The sequence below is a fragment of the Homalodisca vitripennis genome, chromosome 1 (assembly GCF_021130785.1).
Source record: "Homalodisca vitripennis isolate AUS2020 chromosome 1, UT_GWSS_2.1, whole genome shotgun sequence".
Taxonomy (NCBI): Eukaryota; Metazoa; Arthropoda; class Insecta; order Hemiptera; family Cicadellidae; genus Homalodisca; species Homalodisca vitripennis.
The window spans coordinates 100372964-100391089 of record NC_060207.1 but is presented as its reverse complement, the minus strand read 5'-3'; the positions used below and the strand labels follow the sequence as shown (position 1 = coordinate 100391089).

Genomic DNA, 18126 nt, shown 5'->3' with positions numbered 1-18126 from the left:
GTAATGATGGATGAACAAATATTTTAATGAGTCAATTCAAACATACAATTCACTCGCCTCTACGGTTCAGTACTGGGCTTGTTCTACTTACCCACAAACGGCCGTGTAATGTGGGTGTCAAGGGGTTTTACTTTACTGACCCCTTTCACCGAATTTTATCCAAATTTGTTACTTTTCAGAATTCCTGTCACACAGTTGGCAGTATGGAAAAATGGCTTTCACTGTTTACAGATTTTGAGGAGATGCCGTGGTTCCCTAAGAAGATCTCAGATTTGGATCAGACCCAACGTGTCCTGATGTATGGCACTGAGCTGGACGCCGACCACCCGGTATGTCTAATTGAATTGCATTTCTAACGGCGAATCAAGAAAACATATGAAGATACGAAGCAAAGTAACACTTATTATATCGTTTGTTTCTGGTGTAAAATAAGAACAAAATGCCAGTTATCGAGTAGGGCTAGACAAATACTTCATTAATAAAAAACTATGCTCCCCCAGCTTACAAGCGCTTAACTGATTGTAAGAATTCCCAAAAATATAACACTTTCAAAAGATTTTAAAGCTAAAACTCCCTAAAAGATAAAAAATCAAATTATTCTCTTTTCAGGCGATTGCTAAAGATATCCAAACCCCTAAAAACTACAGTTTGTTGAAAATATAAATAATTAAAACATCTTACCTCATTCACATTTCACCTTTTTGTTTTCAAAAGATTTCCAAAACACATTGAATCATCCAAAATAATCAATAAAAGACTTATTAGGCCAGCTTTGAAGGTGCATACCAATTTCAGGAAATGCCTGTACTTGCATTGTGAATTTTAAAATAGTAAACAAAAGAAGGTTCATGCAATCTTGTTAAAAATTCTGCAATTTTACTAATGGTATTTGCAGGTAAATAATATAGCTATAAACCTTATTCAAGGCATGAGAAAATATGAGATGTATTAACTAGGCTACATGTAGAATGAGTGAATAGCGTATTATAATAAATCGCCTATATAGTCATGTTGCATACCAGTTCGACACAGAAAAAGAAATTAGTTTATAGCCCAGTAACAAGAGAAACTTAAAACAGATAAGGTGGAGCAATCGGGTTTTGGTTGACAGGTTTTTAAAATATAAGTTACATCCTTTAAGACAACTTTCCTGAAGAGACAACTGCTTTTATTACTTCACGAGGAATTATAAGGTTTTAAAGTAAGGTAGATGGGCAATTTTGTACTAGACACATATAAAAACTGCTTATGAATAAAAACACAAAGTGCACTATGGTATTTCAGAGTCCGAACATGAGAGGCGTTGGTGAAGTATTGAACCTAAAAATACAAACTTAATACAAAAAAATCTAGCTATTGTTATAACATTTCAATAACAGTGACCAGCAGCTTGAAAATCGTGAATTTTTCTTGGTTTTTTTAGGGATTCAAGGATCCCGTGTACAGAAAGCGAAGAGAGCAGTTCGCCAACATCGCTTCTGCTTACAAACAGTGGGTAACAATTGTGTCATAATAGTTTGATGAATTAATTTTATAATCTTTTAATCATCTGAGTGTTCTTCATTTCCGACTATATGTTACAGTGGTCAACCCATCCCGAGGGTGAAGTACACGGAGACTGAGATCAAGACTTGGTAAGTAAATTGTTTAGTAAAGATATAATTTTATCTCTAAATTGCCGTCAAAACCTAAAGAAGCAGAGTTTTCATACTACGAAATACGAAATTCTTTCATGGAAAGGAGTTAATTCCTTACATGTTAAAATCCTTGAGTCTACATTCTTTAAAATATAGCTTTGCTCAATGAGATACACTCGATTTATATGCTTTATAACTGTTTCTTAGGCACTAGTTCAACCGTACAGAAGACAGTTTTTAGGATATTGAGTTTGTGTGAAATGTGTTTTAGAACGAAAGTTCTTTAAATTAGATTATAAGAAATATACTATTTAAGAGAGGCATTTTTTAAATCAGTTTAAAAATTAAAGTAATTAGATTTTTGATTAAATTATGTTTGCTATTTAATTTTGTTTAGAATTATACACTTATTCGCTGATGTTCCAATATTTCATTCAAACCAAGGAGTGGGGAAAGTTTGCAAAATATATCTCGTTTTGGCAATTCCATTTCTGTTTGATTTGATAGCTCAATTTTCAGTGATTGCTTTTTCACATTCGAGACAAGTGGCAATCTGGGGGATACAAGTTTAGAAGGTATACGCCACTACCGTTAGACCTGAAAAGAAAAATAATTCCTACAAACAGTGTTTTGTTGTAATGGCTATGTACAGTACTATCCGAGTTGTGCTACAGGGGAGGAGGGTGCTGAATACCCTCAGAAATGTCATTTTTAGGGTTTTCAATATCTTATAAATTTATTGAAAAATGACACAATGGCATTATCATAACTTAGAGAACTTTGAATTCTGCAACGAGTGAAATTAAAACTATTTATTTCGGTTTACCCGTTTCCATGTTTTGAGCATCTCAAAGTTGGACCAAACTTTCAAAATGTCTGAAAATCATCGACTGAATATCAGATTGTTTATTATATCATCGTAAGTATATTTCAGAAGTACATTTAATAATATGTAGAATTTCGAAGATGTGGAAAAACATTCTGTTAACCCCAACATTTCTTTAACGGAATATTATTGTACTGCAAAAGGGTGGTCGCAAAAGAAGGAACATGAGGATCGAAACATATCAATATAACTTTGTTGATATTATTTTTAAAATGTTTAAATAATTTACTTACCATACGTTGAAAAAGATTTGTTTTCGAAACTTATAGTGTCGCCCATATTACCACTAAATGTACTACCCAAAATATTAGGTTTTCCATGGTTACGATGGGGTTGGGCTTCTTGGGTTGCTTTCGAATGCGTCAATGCCCGATTTGGAGTCGGTCACTAACTGGTATTCGGCGAGATCGACATCGAATAGAATCTGATGGCAAGGCTGACCATTGCAGTATCCACACATCAGTGAAGATCGTATACCGGACTTCCTGCAACAGCAGCTGTGTGTGCAATCCAAGGTATTATCATTATCAGCAATTGTGGAGATGGTTCTTTGAAGGTGGGTTCAGGGGTTAGACCTTACTAGGACCTTGTTGAACTTTCATGTAATATCTTTTCTTACAACTCCTGTACTGATGGATATCACAAAATAATTTATCACAAAGAGCAGATAGTTGATTAAAGATAGATCTTTAATAACAAAGCAAAAAATAATAATAACTTTAATAACAACAGTCTTATTGCTTTCAGACTCCCCCCCTTCCTCTACAGAGTACAACTCGGATAGAAGCGGAAACTTAGTCGAGATATATTAAACCATAACTGGAGCTATTAAAACAATTAAACCATTTGTAGGGACGTCGAGGTCCAGTAGTACTACTAGCCTAGTGTGGAGAATTGGATCCAGTTGGTATTTCACCTATTTTAGGACAACTCCTAAGTAAATAGCTGGTATCTTTCTCCTATAGAGTATGAGTTTTCTTCATGGGACAATGCTGGATTTTTGCAACCATATTTTAGTCAGCCCAACAATGAAATGTATACTTTGGAATGTCTCAATAAATTCGGCTGAAGAAACTGTTTTTGCTGTTCTTCGGTTCCTGACGAGTCACTCAAAATGAATCTATATTTCATACCTAAGAGGTAAAAGTCATATAAATTCCACCGAAACAACTACAATTTTTTCTTAAAATACATCAAGTACTTTTTTTATAGTTTTCATTTTTACAAATTCCTTGCCTCGTTTGATTCAAACGAATGCTGACATTGTATATGTCGAAAACTGGTTATATTTATTTATACATATATATATATATATATATATATATATATATATATATTTATTTATTTATTTATTTGTGTTATGTGTTTTGTACTTACGTATTGTATGTGTCCTACACTCCTTACATTGCTCATTTGACGTCTCAAGTTTTATAAAAAATAGTGTTACTTTATATATATATTTTTTATAAAACTTGAGACGTCAAATGAGCAATGTAAGGAGTGTAGGACACATACTACAATACGTAAGTACAAAACACATAACAACACAAACATAACAACTAAACAAAAACTATTTAGAACACTTACTACCGCGTTCTCAATACAGTAGTGACTTGAAGTGTACAAATCAGGAATTTAAACATTAATTAGACAATTGTGCAATATCTTTGTAAGAGTGGTGGACCAACTTTTGAACCCTGACATTACAAGATTAACGAAACCATTATCAAAGTTCTTGAAGCTGAGGGACAAGACAGACGGCAAAGAGGAAAACGGAAGTCGGAGGAACTTCCAGTAGATTGGGTTTGTTTCCCGACGTCACGCTTGGCTCAGCGATCTAATTGGCGTGATTGTATGATTCAGCATCGGGCGTCGCTTGTAACTCGATCACCGTCCTGTCGCTACTGCCTTGCCGCCCCCGCCTCCTACTGTATATATGTTGCCACTGCTAATGGCCTAAGTTTGTTACCCATGTTTGAATTTCAATCTTGATGAAACTTACTTAATATTTAGGATCGAATGGCACTATTTGGACATTTTGATTTGAAGAAACAGAGTCTAAAGTCATGACCGAATGCGAATGATTATTGTGAAAAATAATTGTGTGTAGTCTTGAAATATGACATACGTCAATTGATCTTTCGAAAAAATGAAGCAATCGTCAATTCACAGGTTTACCACATAATATTAGGTATATGCGTTTTTAACTAGAATTCTCCAATCGTTGATTTCCTATACTAAATAAATAATAAGGGCGAATGATTGGGATGGTTTGGTTCCTTACCACCTGGCTTTATCTCTGCGGCCGCATAATTTGATTCTGCTATATTATTGAATAATGGGGCTTCGTAGTTGTCGTACTCCATCAGCTATGAGATGCAGATAGTTTTACATGTTTAGATAAGATTGACCAGTATCCCGACTGTGGGAATGACTGCCTCTTTACCATTGATTTTGTAGTTATCACAGTGTACCCAGTAAAATCAAAGCTCCTACTTCATTTCACAATAGTTCTGAGGAATGAACGTGCATTTGTTGGCACCATTTGCATCTCATAATATTTGAACTTGAATTTTCTTTTTTTATAAATCAAAATTTATTTTGGTTGAGATTAGTTTTTATTTAAACTTTTCTATTGCGATTTATAAGTCATTACAGCTAGAAATTCAATGTTTGGACCAAGATACATATAACCATTAAAAAAATATAAACACAAGATGTGAAGCTTCAGTTTATATTTTATGGTAATTACAGATTTCAGTTACGAGGGGAGAATTCATAAGCTCGGTTCACCAAAGCTGGTTCTGATTGCCAGTTCACGGTGACATTTTATCCAGCAAGATTCTCTCCTTTCATCAAAGTTTTAATAAAGTTTGTCAAAAAAGGCCTACTGTAAATGTAAAGTTTTCATATTGTCCTACAGTACACCTTTAATACACACAAATTTATAATTTATGAGATTAATATAACATAGGGCTATTTGTCCTTTATTTTTTCTGGTTTACTTTGTACCAATAAAGAAAAACTGAATTTGAAATCAACTTCTGTTTTAAAGTAATCTTAACTAATCGTGTTTCTTATCAAAACAGACACCCATATTCCTGACTGACGAATCACGCCATTTTTGGAATTAGTTATCTAACAGACTTATATGAAGTGTTAAACACTAGTTTGGCATATCTTAGATGTTCGTTAAGAAATACAAAGATTGTAGACCTTCACAATCACGAAATATTCCAAACATTGGATGCTGAGGAACACCATTTAGAATTTCGTCAACTTTTGACTTTGGGTGTTCTTTACTGAAACCGGTTTAGAACATTTTATTACTATAACATAGACGGTTGCGGATCCTTTAAAACACGAAACCTCTTTAAGTATTAAGGCTTGAAGTTTAGAATTTCCCCTTCCCTTCCCTTGTATAATAAGTACTTCCGTAGACAATTTCTTGTGTAATAGACTTCTGAACCACTCGTATTCAAACTGTTGACATTTGCGAAAACTCACAAGTCCGTGACGTTTTGCTAAATATGGAATGGTGCGGGAAATTATTACTAAACACAATGCAGTGATTTGTTACTTAATACTCGTTCCGTAAGCCCTATTATAGAAACGTGTTTCTTCTTTCTCTTCCTCACTAAGCCTACATTACTGAGTCGATTGATAATTATTTCCAAAGTCCCAAAAGGAACTGAATCAAATTTTATGAATTGTGTTATAGTTATTTTCGTTTTTTTTTGTTATTAATCCCTCATAACAGGTTTTGGTCCGTTTAGGAGTTCATTAAGAAACGGGTTTGATATTTGAGTTCGACCCACTGGTTTTTGCATCTTCAAAGAACACTGTTCAGTGTTTTTGCACCAAAGCTGTTTTTGTTACAGCGCTATAGGAAATTTGTTTCTTATTGTTTTCCTCACGAAGCCTACATTACTGAGTCGATTGATAATGTCCTAAATCCCAAAAGGAACTGAACCAAATTTCATTAATTTTGCTATAGTTATTTCTGTTTTTTGGTTATTCGTCCAACCTCATAACAGATGTTGGTCCGTTTAGAAGTTCATTAAGAAACGGGTTTGATCTTTGAGTTCGACCCACTGGTTTTTACATCTTCAAAGAACACTGTTCAGTTTTTTGCACCGATATTATTGTTACTATTAATATTTAAAACATAGCATACTGTTTAGTTTTTTGTACTCTTTGATTTGTGATCTGTGAATTTTGAATCATTAGCAGAATCAGCGCCGTAATGTAAATTGACTGTACTGGCACTAGCGGTTACCGTTCCCGCCTCGCAGACTCAGATAATAGGCCTAAGCAGTTTTTAAACTCATATGAATAATATTTTATTCGAAGGGTACATTTTTAAATTTACAGAATTATTGATTTACACTAGTGTTATACACATTGTCTGCATTTGAAAATATTAAATTAAGAATAAAAGGTAATATTCTAGATTTTACTATCGTCTTCTATATAATATTATAAAACTAAGTAAGCAATTCAAAATCACACATTAATTAAATTATGGACAAAGATCGAACTCGAGTAAAAAACTATAGCTCATGGGATTAAAGATTCAGAAAACGTTATACTCTTAATTATAAAACATTATGGTATATTTATTTCATGGCTATAAAACCACTAATGGTTGTATAATAATTTGATTACAAATTAAAGTCATATTTTAACTACACCACAGCTCTAGGATAAATGAGACTCAGGACATGATTTAAGATCCTATAGGATAAAACGAAAATAAAAGGATAGCCTAAACTATAATTAAACTGGAGATCATGGGAAAGTGAGATTCAGAAAACTATCAGAGCTCCTATGATTAAGGAGCATCAATTGTCATCCTCTTGTGAAACTATCAATGACCACCGCTTTCATTAAGTGGTTAAAGCGCAATATTTTTTGCACTGAAGGATGTCAAATTTCACTCCTCTCACAATTAACAGACTTCGGCATCATTTCAGCTTGTTTGTCAGGAAAACACAGTTTATTAAAATCACTTTTAGAACAAATATTATGTTTACAGTTTTAAATATTGTGTTTACAGGTGATTTTGATTGTTAAAATTAATAAATCTCGATAAATAATGTCAACAGTTTTAGTTAAACTATTTATTGTTAATTTCTTTGTAAAAGCCGGATCCACATATTTTAGGCGCACAACCCCTCCGAGCAAAGCTTTCTATTTTCATTGGTCTTTCATAAAAATATCAAACTTTATTTGTACTTCATCCGTAAAAAAGTAAAAACTTTACATAAAAGAAGAAAATAGAGAGAGCATTGGAGTGCGAATTAATTATATTTTTGAAATAAGTCCTCACCCATAATTATATGATAAATAAAAACATAAGTTTTTAAAATGTAACAATTTTCTTACGGGGTAAACACATGCTCATTTCACTACAGTTCTTGTGTGCTGCTGTGTTTAACTGGAATACAGTCCTTATTCTCTGTGTTATTAAAATGTTATATCTTTATTTCCTGACAACTCCTAAGTGTTCTTTGCATTATTTTTCTTTATATAATGGTGGTAAAAATTTAAACATGATTCTCAGTTTCCCATAAGGTGGTGTATGATCTTCTTCGTCAACGTTCTTTGCTCTAATTATACGATTTTCAATATTTTCTTGGTCTCAATTACCTATAAGATGTCTTGTGGCTAATGTTTACATTCTTTCTCTTCCATATGCTTACAATAATGAATAGTTTCTTAAAATTAAGTACATTTATTTATTGTCCATTGATTTAAAAGCGTGCGACATTGTCCAAATGATTTAATTAGACATTATAAACAACTAAGTATAACAACAGACAAGTACTTGTATGTAAGAAAAGGTGTAACTCGAATTACTTCTGATAAAAGGTGGAGTCTCATTTACTATTGAACTCTTTTGTTGTATGTAATGATTAAATACTCTCTTTTCCTTCATAGTAATGGTTAATGTTTATCTTGATTATAATTTTCTTTGTTCTCTATGAGTTACCTTCTGGTTAATCCTTACATTCTTTCTTCTGCATTGTGATTAGGATGTATACTCTGTCTCATCATTAAAATTATTATATATTCTTGAACAAATCTCTTTCCTGTGAATATATAATTATCTTTCTCTTCAGTTTTATCTTTATATGATCTTATACATGCAGTGTGGTTAATACTTTATGATCCTAATTCTCACCCTCATGGCTCTTTAATTTAGTATTAGTTTCCTTTTGCAGTGGTTAATGGTTACCATAGCTAAAGGCATATGCTCATTTTCTTACCTTAATAATTTTAATATGTGGATATTCTTCTAATCCTACCAATTACACAAGAATATTGAATAGTTTTATGGGCCATAATGTTTTGTGAGCTCTTTAGGTTTAAGGTGTATGTTAAGTTCTTTATATATCCACCCTAATTCTAGGATTTCAGAGAATTTACTAAAATTTTCAAGCCACATATATTTTTTCAAATTTAGAGCTGATGTCTTTTAACCCAATCCTGGGATCTTATATTTTTGTTTAGTTTTCCTTGCTTCAGTTTATGATTTTTACCTATTCAGCTAGATTATTTTTCAGGGGCACAGTGTTTCGTGAGCTACACAAGTTGTACAAGCAGCATGCCTGCAGGGAATACCTGGAGAATTGGCCTGAACTAGTGAAATATTGCGGTTACAGAGAAGACAACATTCCCCAGCTACAGGATCTCAATCTCTTCCTCAAGAGTAAGTTTGAAAGGTGAACATGTCTTTAAAAATGTAAATGTTTAGTTTAAAAATAAAAAACAAAATTCATATTAGAAGAAAGTTATTTTATTTGGATTTTATGCAACAACACAAAAAACACTATAACATCCAAGCAAATTTTATATTTAAATTAAGACTGATTTATTCACAAAAAGAGAGAAATTATACAAAATTAAACAGTTTGAGTGAGGAGAATAACATTTTTATTTCAAGTATAGTAGATTTAAAACAGACTTGTTATACTTTATATAGGGTGAGTTTTAAGTCCCTTCCCCCCTACTTTTTTTTTAAACCGTATAAGTTAGGAGGTTTAAACTCCGTACATATTCGTTCGACCTAAATATCTTGTTTTTCATGGGTTCATTGACTCTCCACCTCCAATGGGGGACGGTCCACGAGGAGTAAGCCGAGATTCTTAAATGTAAGCATAGGTTGATATGCACATCAAATTAAAGGTCTCTGTAAGTAGAATGCAATGCCGCAAACCGGACCTCAAAAGGTTCATCCTAATGAAAATTACAGGGTGTTAAAATGTACAAAATAGTAATGTGTTATTATCTGCGTTTTATCGCGCAACTTTTTAAAAGTTCATTTTCAAACAATTTTTCTATTGCTGTTTATTCTTTAAAAGAAACTTTATTTTGTTGTGTTTAATGATTTTAAGGGATCACTGGAAGTCCGAGATCTAGGAGTTAACTAAAGGATTTAATAAGAAGTCGGTCATGTGATGTGTCGTTTAACATTGCCTTTTAACGCTGGAAACGGTGCTACAATCTGAATTAAAGAAGGATAATTCGTAATTTTGTTAATAATTATTTTGTACAGAATCTGTGGTCTGCATTTTTAAATGTAATCTTTGACATAGTCTCTGTGTCGTTGTAAAAGTGAAAGTTGTTTGTTATCTGGGTATTCCCAGAGACTTGTTATGTTCGGTTTCAGTTACTTGGGCCATTAAGTATCTGACCTTGTTAGTTGCAGTGTGGCTACTGACCTTATTAGTTTTAGTGCTGTTAAAGTTAGAAACATGTCTCGCACTCTTCAAGAAAAAGTTAACATGGTGTTTATTTTTGGCGCTTCTGGGAATAATTACCACGAAACAATGAGACGATTTAATGAAAACCATCCAGAAAGACCTGTTAGCAGAACCTATTTAAGGCAGTTAATAACAAAATTTAGAGAGACTGGTAGCGTTACTGATGCAAAACGTTCAGGTCGTCCTCCTTTGTCAGAAGAAGTTGATTTTGAGGTTCTTTGTACAGTTGTGGAAAATCTTCAAACCTCTTCGAGACAAATAGCAGACAATATCGGGGTATCACAACGCAAAGCAATAACTACCCTGAAGAAGCACACATTTCATTCCTACAAAATTATGCTACATCACGCATTAAATGAAGATGACCCGGACAGAAGATTGCAGTTCTGTGAAACTATGGATAGACTAATTATAGCAAATCCAACAACCGTAAATAATATCTGCTTTAGTGATGAGAGTACATTTTACGTAAATGGTTTAGTGAATTGACACAACTGCCGATACTGGGATAACTCTAATCCCCATGTTCACAGAGAACATAATATCCAGTATCCCCAGAAAGTAAATGTTTGAGCAGGTCTCTTTGGTAACCACGTGATTGGACCACTGATTATTGACGGAAATTTAAATGGAGAAAGTTATTTACATATGCTCCAAAATAATATGCATCCATTAATAGAAAATACAATTCGCACTAATGGTGGGGAGTTTAATCGAGAAGAAGTAAGGTTCCAGCAGGACGGTGCTCCTCCACACTACGATGTTAATGTTCGTGGTTACCTTAATGTACATTTTCGTGAGAAGTGGATAGGACGACGCGGGGCAATAGAATGGCCGGCACGGTCCCCTGACTTGAACCCACTGGATTTTTTTTTTGTGGGGACACTTGAAGTCTGTGATTTATTGTACACCAGTCGCATGTGTGAAAGATCTTCGGAACAGAATTACTGAGGCCTGCAGGAAGGTAACACCAGAAATCCTAACCCGTGTAAGGAGTGAATTTGTTAACAGACTATACTACTGTCAGGAAGTAACAGGCAATCAGTTTGAGCATCTACTACAATAAAATGGTAAGTAACAACCTACTAGTATCGGAATCGTACAATATTAGAACCGGAATCGCTGTTGAAATAAAAATAAATGGATCTAAAACCTTTGTAAGACAACAATTCTTTAAATAAAATACTTACAAGGCGACACAACACATGATCGACTTCTTATTAAATTCTTTAGTTAACTCCTAGATCTCGGACTTCCAGTGATCCCTTAAAATCATTAAACACAACAAAATAAAGTTTCTTTTAAAGAATAAACAGCAATAGAAAAATTGTTTTAAAATGAACTTTTAAAAAGTTGCGCGATAAAACGCAGATAATAACACATTACTATTTTGTACATTTTAACACCCTGTAATTTTCATTAGGATGAACCTTTTGAGGTCCGGTTTGCGGCATTGTATTCTACTTACAGAGACCTTTAATTTGATGTACATATCAACCTATGCTTACATTTAAGAATCTCGGCTTACTCCTCGTGGACCGTCCCCCATTGGAGGTGGAGAGTCAATGAACCCATGAAAAACAAGATATTTAGGTCGAACGAATATGTACGGAGTTTAAACCTCCTAACTTATACGGTTTAAAAAAAAAGTAGGGGGGAAGGGACTTAAAACTCACCCTGTATAGGTCTTTTGGTTTTTGTTTTGTTATTAACTACAAAGTAATAATTTCTTATATTGTAAGACCACTGCTTATATTCTGGTTTGAAGGCTAGATTCATATAATCTCTTATGATCTTGTAGTAGTATTTTAAATTTCTTTGAAACGATTTCACTTGTAGTATTTCCCAATTAAAATATTACACCAGTGTGTAAATACTGAAATTGCATAATTATTTTATATTTGCATTCCATCGATAATTATTTCTAACAATTAAAAGAAGAAATTTTTCATTACAAATCTTTAATAATCAATTTAGAATTTAGCACTGCTGATTTGACAACGCTAAGTTTGCAAAGACAAATTGTTACACGTTTACAAAGAACAAAGTTTATTCGGCATAAAACTTTGGATAATTCAAACACTTCATCTGAAGTACTGTAATTTGATTGAAGTTTTCTGCTGCAGGAAAGACAGGTTTTCAACTGAGACCAGTGGCCGGATATTTGTCACCGAGGGACTTCCTTGCTGGATTGGCTTTCAGAGTGTTCCACTGCACCCAGTATATCCGCCATAGCTCTGACCCTTACTACACCCCTGAGCCGTGAGTGTATCCTAAGTTTTATCTTCAAAGATTTTTCTCTACCATCCCCAAAATCTACCTTTATTCCTCTCTAGTAGCTCTATCTCACCTTTTGACAATTCTTGAGTGCAACACTATATTTGTGACATTACAATTATATGTACCTTCCACCCAACATACACTAGAGTTAAAAATAAAACTGATCTTGTGTATACTGTATATCAAAATTTTCAAAGAATATTGAGATATAAAACATGAACATATTACATGGCTTATTTACATTTGGTACATGAAGATAATTTACCAACGGCTAACTATTTGTATACTAAACCATAGATATTTTTAAAATTCATATAATTGTTCCAGATTTTGATATTCTTAAAAATTGTAATATAGATTATGGAGTAAAATTAGGATTGGCACTAATACTTATTGAAAGTCTTTAGAATGAAACTCTTTCTGTGGTGTATTCACCAACCTGATTGGATATTATTGCTTTTCAGATTTATTACTGAAAAAATTACTATCACAAACAAAATGGAGAGTGGGAATTACATAACAATTGATATATTTATGCATCAAAGAATTGATGTATGTTGTAGGGATTGCTGTCATGAATTACTGGGTCACATGCCTCTCCTAGCTAATCCGAGCTTTGCCCAATTCTCTCAAGAGTTAGGCCTGACTTCACTTGGAGCATCCGACGGTGATGTTGAGAAACTGGCCACGGTAAGTAGTTCAATATTACCTCTTAGGAGCTGATAAGTGATATCTCACTCATTGTCATGCTAATGACGGTGATGTTGAGAAACTGGTCATGGTAAGTAGTTCAATATTACCTCTTAGGAGCTGACAAGTGATATCTCACTCATTGTCATGCTAATGACGGTGATGTTGAGAAACTGGCCACGGTAAGTAGTTCAATATTACCTCTTAGGAGCTGACATGTGATATCTCACTCATTGTCATGCTAATGACGGTGATGTTGAGAAACTGGCCACGGTAAGTAGTTCAATATTACCTCTTAGGAGCTGACATGTGATATCTCACTCATTGTCATGCTAATGACGGTGTTGCAGCTATATTTCTTCACAGTGGAGTTCGGTCTGTGCAAGCAAGATGGGCAGCTGCGTGTGTACGGCGCAGGCTTGCTCTCCTCTGTCGCAGAGCTCAAGCACGCAGTTGCAGCCAGTGATAAGATAAAGCGGTTTGACCCCGAGGTCACTGTCCATGAAGAGTGTATCATCACTGCTTTCCAGAACCACTACTACTACACAGACTCCTTTCAGGAGGCCACAGAGAAGATGAGGTTAGATGTTAGTAATGATTTTTAGTTTTTGCTCATCTGTTCAACTAGATAAAAAACATAATTGTTTTTGAACAAATAAGAGATGACAAGGACATCTCAGGGCTAATAACCTGGTTTGAGAATATGTCTTGAGATGATTATTTACATGATCAATCAACTATTCTTGAACCTGGAATTTGATAGAGAAATATAGTCCTAAACTTGAAGTAAACATTTTGCACAAATACAAAATACTTTGAGGTCTCACAAATTTTTCACTGCTAATTTACAACTCTTTCTTTTATATATATATATATATATATATATATATATATATATATATATATATATTATATATATATATATATATATATATATATATAAAATTCAATCAGTAATCTAAATGAACTAAATTATATAATTAGTTTAAAATATTAATTATCAGTTTTTAAAAATGTTCTAGATTTTAAATATGTTACTTTTCGAAATTAAATTGCTGATGAATATGCTTGGCCACAGAATATGACCTCTCAGCTACTTACAACACAATATGAAAATGAGAGTGAAGGTCTTTTAGTGAAGCTTTACAAGATAATGCCTTGCCCCCTTTTAACATATTTTAAGCTCTGTATTGAATTTTTTATTGATTAAGGGTTACCTGAGTTTTAACAAATGTGATTTATTTAAATCATCTATGGCCTTCTCAGGATTTTCTACTTGCTCCTAATTCTTTTAGAGTTTATAATGTTATTATTCCTGAAACACTACATGTATGCAGATGATATTGCGTGGTAAAACTTTTACTATGCTCAAAAAATGAGTACTTATCATTTACTTAAAAAAACGAGATATCAAACATTGAAATTGATTCAACGTCTTAAAAGCCATGACAGTAAATAAAAACATATTTTTACAACCAATATTCAAAAAGTCCCAAAAAATACAAAATATTTTGTTCCAATAACAGTTTTAAGCTTAATAATTTCATAACTTCAATTTGTATAAAGCTGTCATTACACCTAGTATACATTAGTTAGTTACATGTTACTAGTTTTTTAAATAAAGAATTAGAAATATATTAATAGGTGACTTTATCGTTGATTTTTAAAATTCTAGATTGGAATTAGGATATGTTAGTGTAAGTATGATGAAGGTTTGTCTGTAAAATACTTTATAACAGATATTCTAAAATAAAAAGGCATTTCCATTCATTCACATTAAGTATACAACACAATTTCTCCAAATAATACAGTGTTATAAGAATCAAATTATTGAGTAGTAAGCTCAACCATAAATATTATTGCAATAAAAGTAGAAACATCAAATTTAACATTAAGTAGGATTTTATTTATAATCCACATTTGTTCAGCACTTAATGGTATTGTTATAGAGCATTTGCAAACACCATCCAAAGGCCGTTTGGTGTCCGTTACAACCCTTACACACAGAGCGTAGAGGTGCTGACTAATGCACAGAAGATAGCTGCCATAGTCTCGGAGCTGCGGGGAGACTTGTGTATCGTGAGCAATGCTCTGCGCAAGATACACGAGCATGACGAGACTGTCGATGTTGAGAGCATCGAGAAGATGCTACAATCAGGACTGCAACTTAACCATGATGAGGAGGAACAGGAACATGACTAATAACATGGTGTGCCAATCTAACATCTAAGTCTTCATTATATTTCCAAAATGTAAAGAAAATATTTCTAAAATGTTGTAATATTATACTTCAAAGTAGTATTTCTCCCCAAAAATGGCAGGAGATGACAAATTCCTCTACATTTTGTAATTTACATTTAGTTAATTTATGGATTTAGTGAGGTCATCTGTCAACAAAAAACATAAAAAATTACTTATATTAATCGAAAGTAAATTTACAAATAGGTTTTATTTCTGGTCAAAGATACTAAATATCATGATAATTCAGTTTTTACTGTACGTAAAGAACACGGAGAGGTGCTTTATGATACTGAATATGTCAAGCTTCATATCCACCACATGAGTAATGCTTTATACAGATGTCTCTGTATTATCAATGCTTGGCATCCCTATTGTATTATGTCTGTATCACAATGCATCGTAAACAAGCTTGCTAAGGAGAGTAATGCAAAAATTATAATCATAAAATATCAAAGTCTAATATTAAAGTCCACAATGAGATTTAATATAACTACTGCTTACATTTACAAAGCAAAATATAAATTAAAACTTTAAAACAAGATCTATTTATTCCAAAAATAAAATATTTTCAAATTATAAGAGCAAACAACATTTTAATTAACCTGGATGACCACTATTGCATTAATTTGCAATGAAAGAAGACGATAGCTACCTTTCATTAGTTCATTGTGAAACCAATTAAGCTCTGAAGACAATAATGATACTTAGTGTTTTAATAGCAGCTATTTTAGTTATGCTGCTTTATTAGAAATATTATGAGAGATTTCTTGCTTCCACAATTTCTATCGTTCTTACATAGCTAAATAAATTGTTTTAGTTATAGTCTGGCTTATGTAGTCTTGTTTTAACTTTTTTTCATAAAACTTTAAAATTAGTTATTATAGTTAGACAAATAAATGTTACTTTGCCTGACTTAATAAAATATATATTTATGCAACTATCACAATGTGGTGTATTTCTGTTAAATTCCCTACTCATAGCCAGCTATACAAGTAATGTTTCAGGAGTGAGTGATATCAATTATCAGGTTACTTTTTACATCTCAATAAATATTTGTTAGGATAACGTTTATTACTACATACTCTTCATACTACTACCAATCTTCTGACTTTCTTTTCCAGATAATCAGATGACACTTCTCATATTTTCATAAAATGGCACTATTGTTTTTTGGTTGTATTATATTTTTAATTTCATATTTATATCCTTTTGAGACACTTTCCTGAAAACAGAAAAAATATTATTCTTTCACTATTATACACAAGGAGTTGTAGGTATTAGTAATTTTGACCATCCTGAAATGAAGTTCATGATCGAAGGATGTGTATTTTTATAGTGTTTAGATGAAATACGATTGAAAGGAATAAAATGTTTCTGTACATACAAAATGTAATTTCCTTAAGCAATAGTTCTTATAAAAACATGTAATGTTCCTGCTATATTTCATTTTCAATATAGTATGCCCTTAAATCATATTTCATTTTTAAATATGTTATTCCTTTACATTATTACTGAGAGAGTTGTCTAATTATATAGTTAACAAATAATTGCTGGCATCATAGAACATCATGTCGTGGGTTGCAGTCAACTGTCCTTACTATCCTGAGAAGGCACTTAAATAGATTTGACTGTACCACACCTTTTGTACCTTAGCTCATTTTCATGTGTTTAATTTTATCTGTGATGTTTTTATCACTATAAAAATATAGGCATGAAAGAAACATATAATTTGTTATGAAACAATGAGTAAATGAATTCATATCGAATTGATGTTGAAATACTGAATCATTAAAATAGTATGATTTTATCATGGTAGAGTTTAAGAGACAATTTTTAATGCAGTAACAGTAACTAAATTCTTGTTTTTGATTAAGAATGACTTCAGTACTTTTACATAACTGCAAATGTATTTAACATGTACATAATGTACAGGTAACCTATAAACTGCCATTATTAATTTACATGAATAAATAAATTTTTAGTTTAAGATAAATATTTGTTGGTAATAACTATGCTAATACTTTACATTTACCATAGTAATTTAATTACCTAAAAAGTAATTTAACTTGTAACGTGTAGTTATTCTACACCTGGAACAAGTAACCTCCTTCTTCAAAACTTGTTGTCTAAGCTCTTTTTAAAGAAATCAGTTTGAGGTGGACAAAAATCTAGTCTAACCAAAATATCAATTTAATCCAGTCTGTTACAGAGCATGGCCCGGGGAGTCAATGTGTTGAGGATGGCTAGTACCACAGGAACTGCCGTTTGGATAATATGGCTTATGGCCGCTCCGTACTTGAACAGTGAATGTGGAACCGAGTATACCTACTCTTGATATAAGGGTGAAATCTCCGGTATCATACTTTAAGTTTGAATATCATACTTAAATCATATTTCCAAAATAATCATTTATAAAGTTTTGCACTGTTGAGTCTTCTTATTTTTTGGGACTGAAGTCTGGGAAAGAATGGATCATTAAGTCATGTAAGTGTTCATTCCTCTCTTTTTCCTTAAGCCACTGTTAAAATGCTATCATACAATGTCAAAGAAGCCCACGAGTTTGAAGTATATGAAAACATTTACAATGTATTAGATGTTTTAAATTTGTCACTGGTGCGATCTG

General features: G+C 32.7%; 1 protein-coding gene across 1 annotated transcript in view; it reads left to right on the top strand.

Annotated features, from left to right (window-relative positions):
- Nucleotides 1-16410, top strand: part of LOC124367570 (tryptophan 5-hydroxylase 1) — a 30213-nt gene extending 13803 nt beyond the window's left edge. The window contains exons 4-11 of the mRNA XM_046824507.1: nucleotides 232-329; nucleotides 1424-1491; nucleotides 1584-1634; nucleotides 9093-9238; nucleotides 12419-12554; nucleotides 13136-13262; nucleotides 13613-13842; nucleotides 15212-16410. Of these exons, the coding sequence (XP_046680463.1) occupies nucleotides 232-329; nucleotides 1424-1491; nucleotides 1584-1634; nucleotides 9093-9238; nucleotides 12419-12554; nucleotides 13136-13262; nucleotides 13613-13842; nucleotides 15212-15464 (1109 nt within the window). The 3' untranslated portion in view covers nucleotides 15465-16410. The remainder of the gene's footprint in view (nucleotides 1-231; nucleotides 330-1423; nucleotides 1492-1583; nucleotides 1635-9092; nucleotides 9239-12418; nucleotides 12555-13135; nucleotides 13263-13612; nucleotides 13843-15211) is intronic.
- Nucleotides 16411-18126: the final 1716 nt, after the last annotated feature.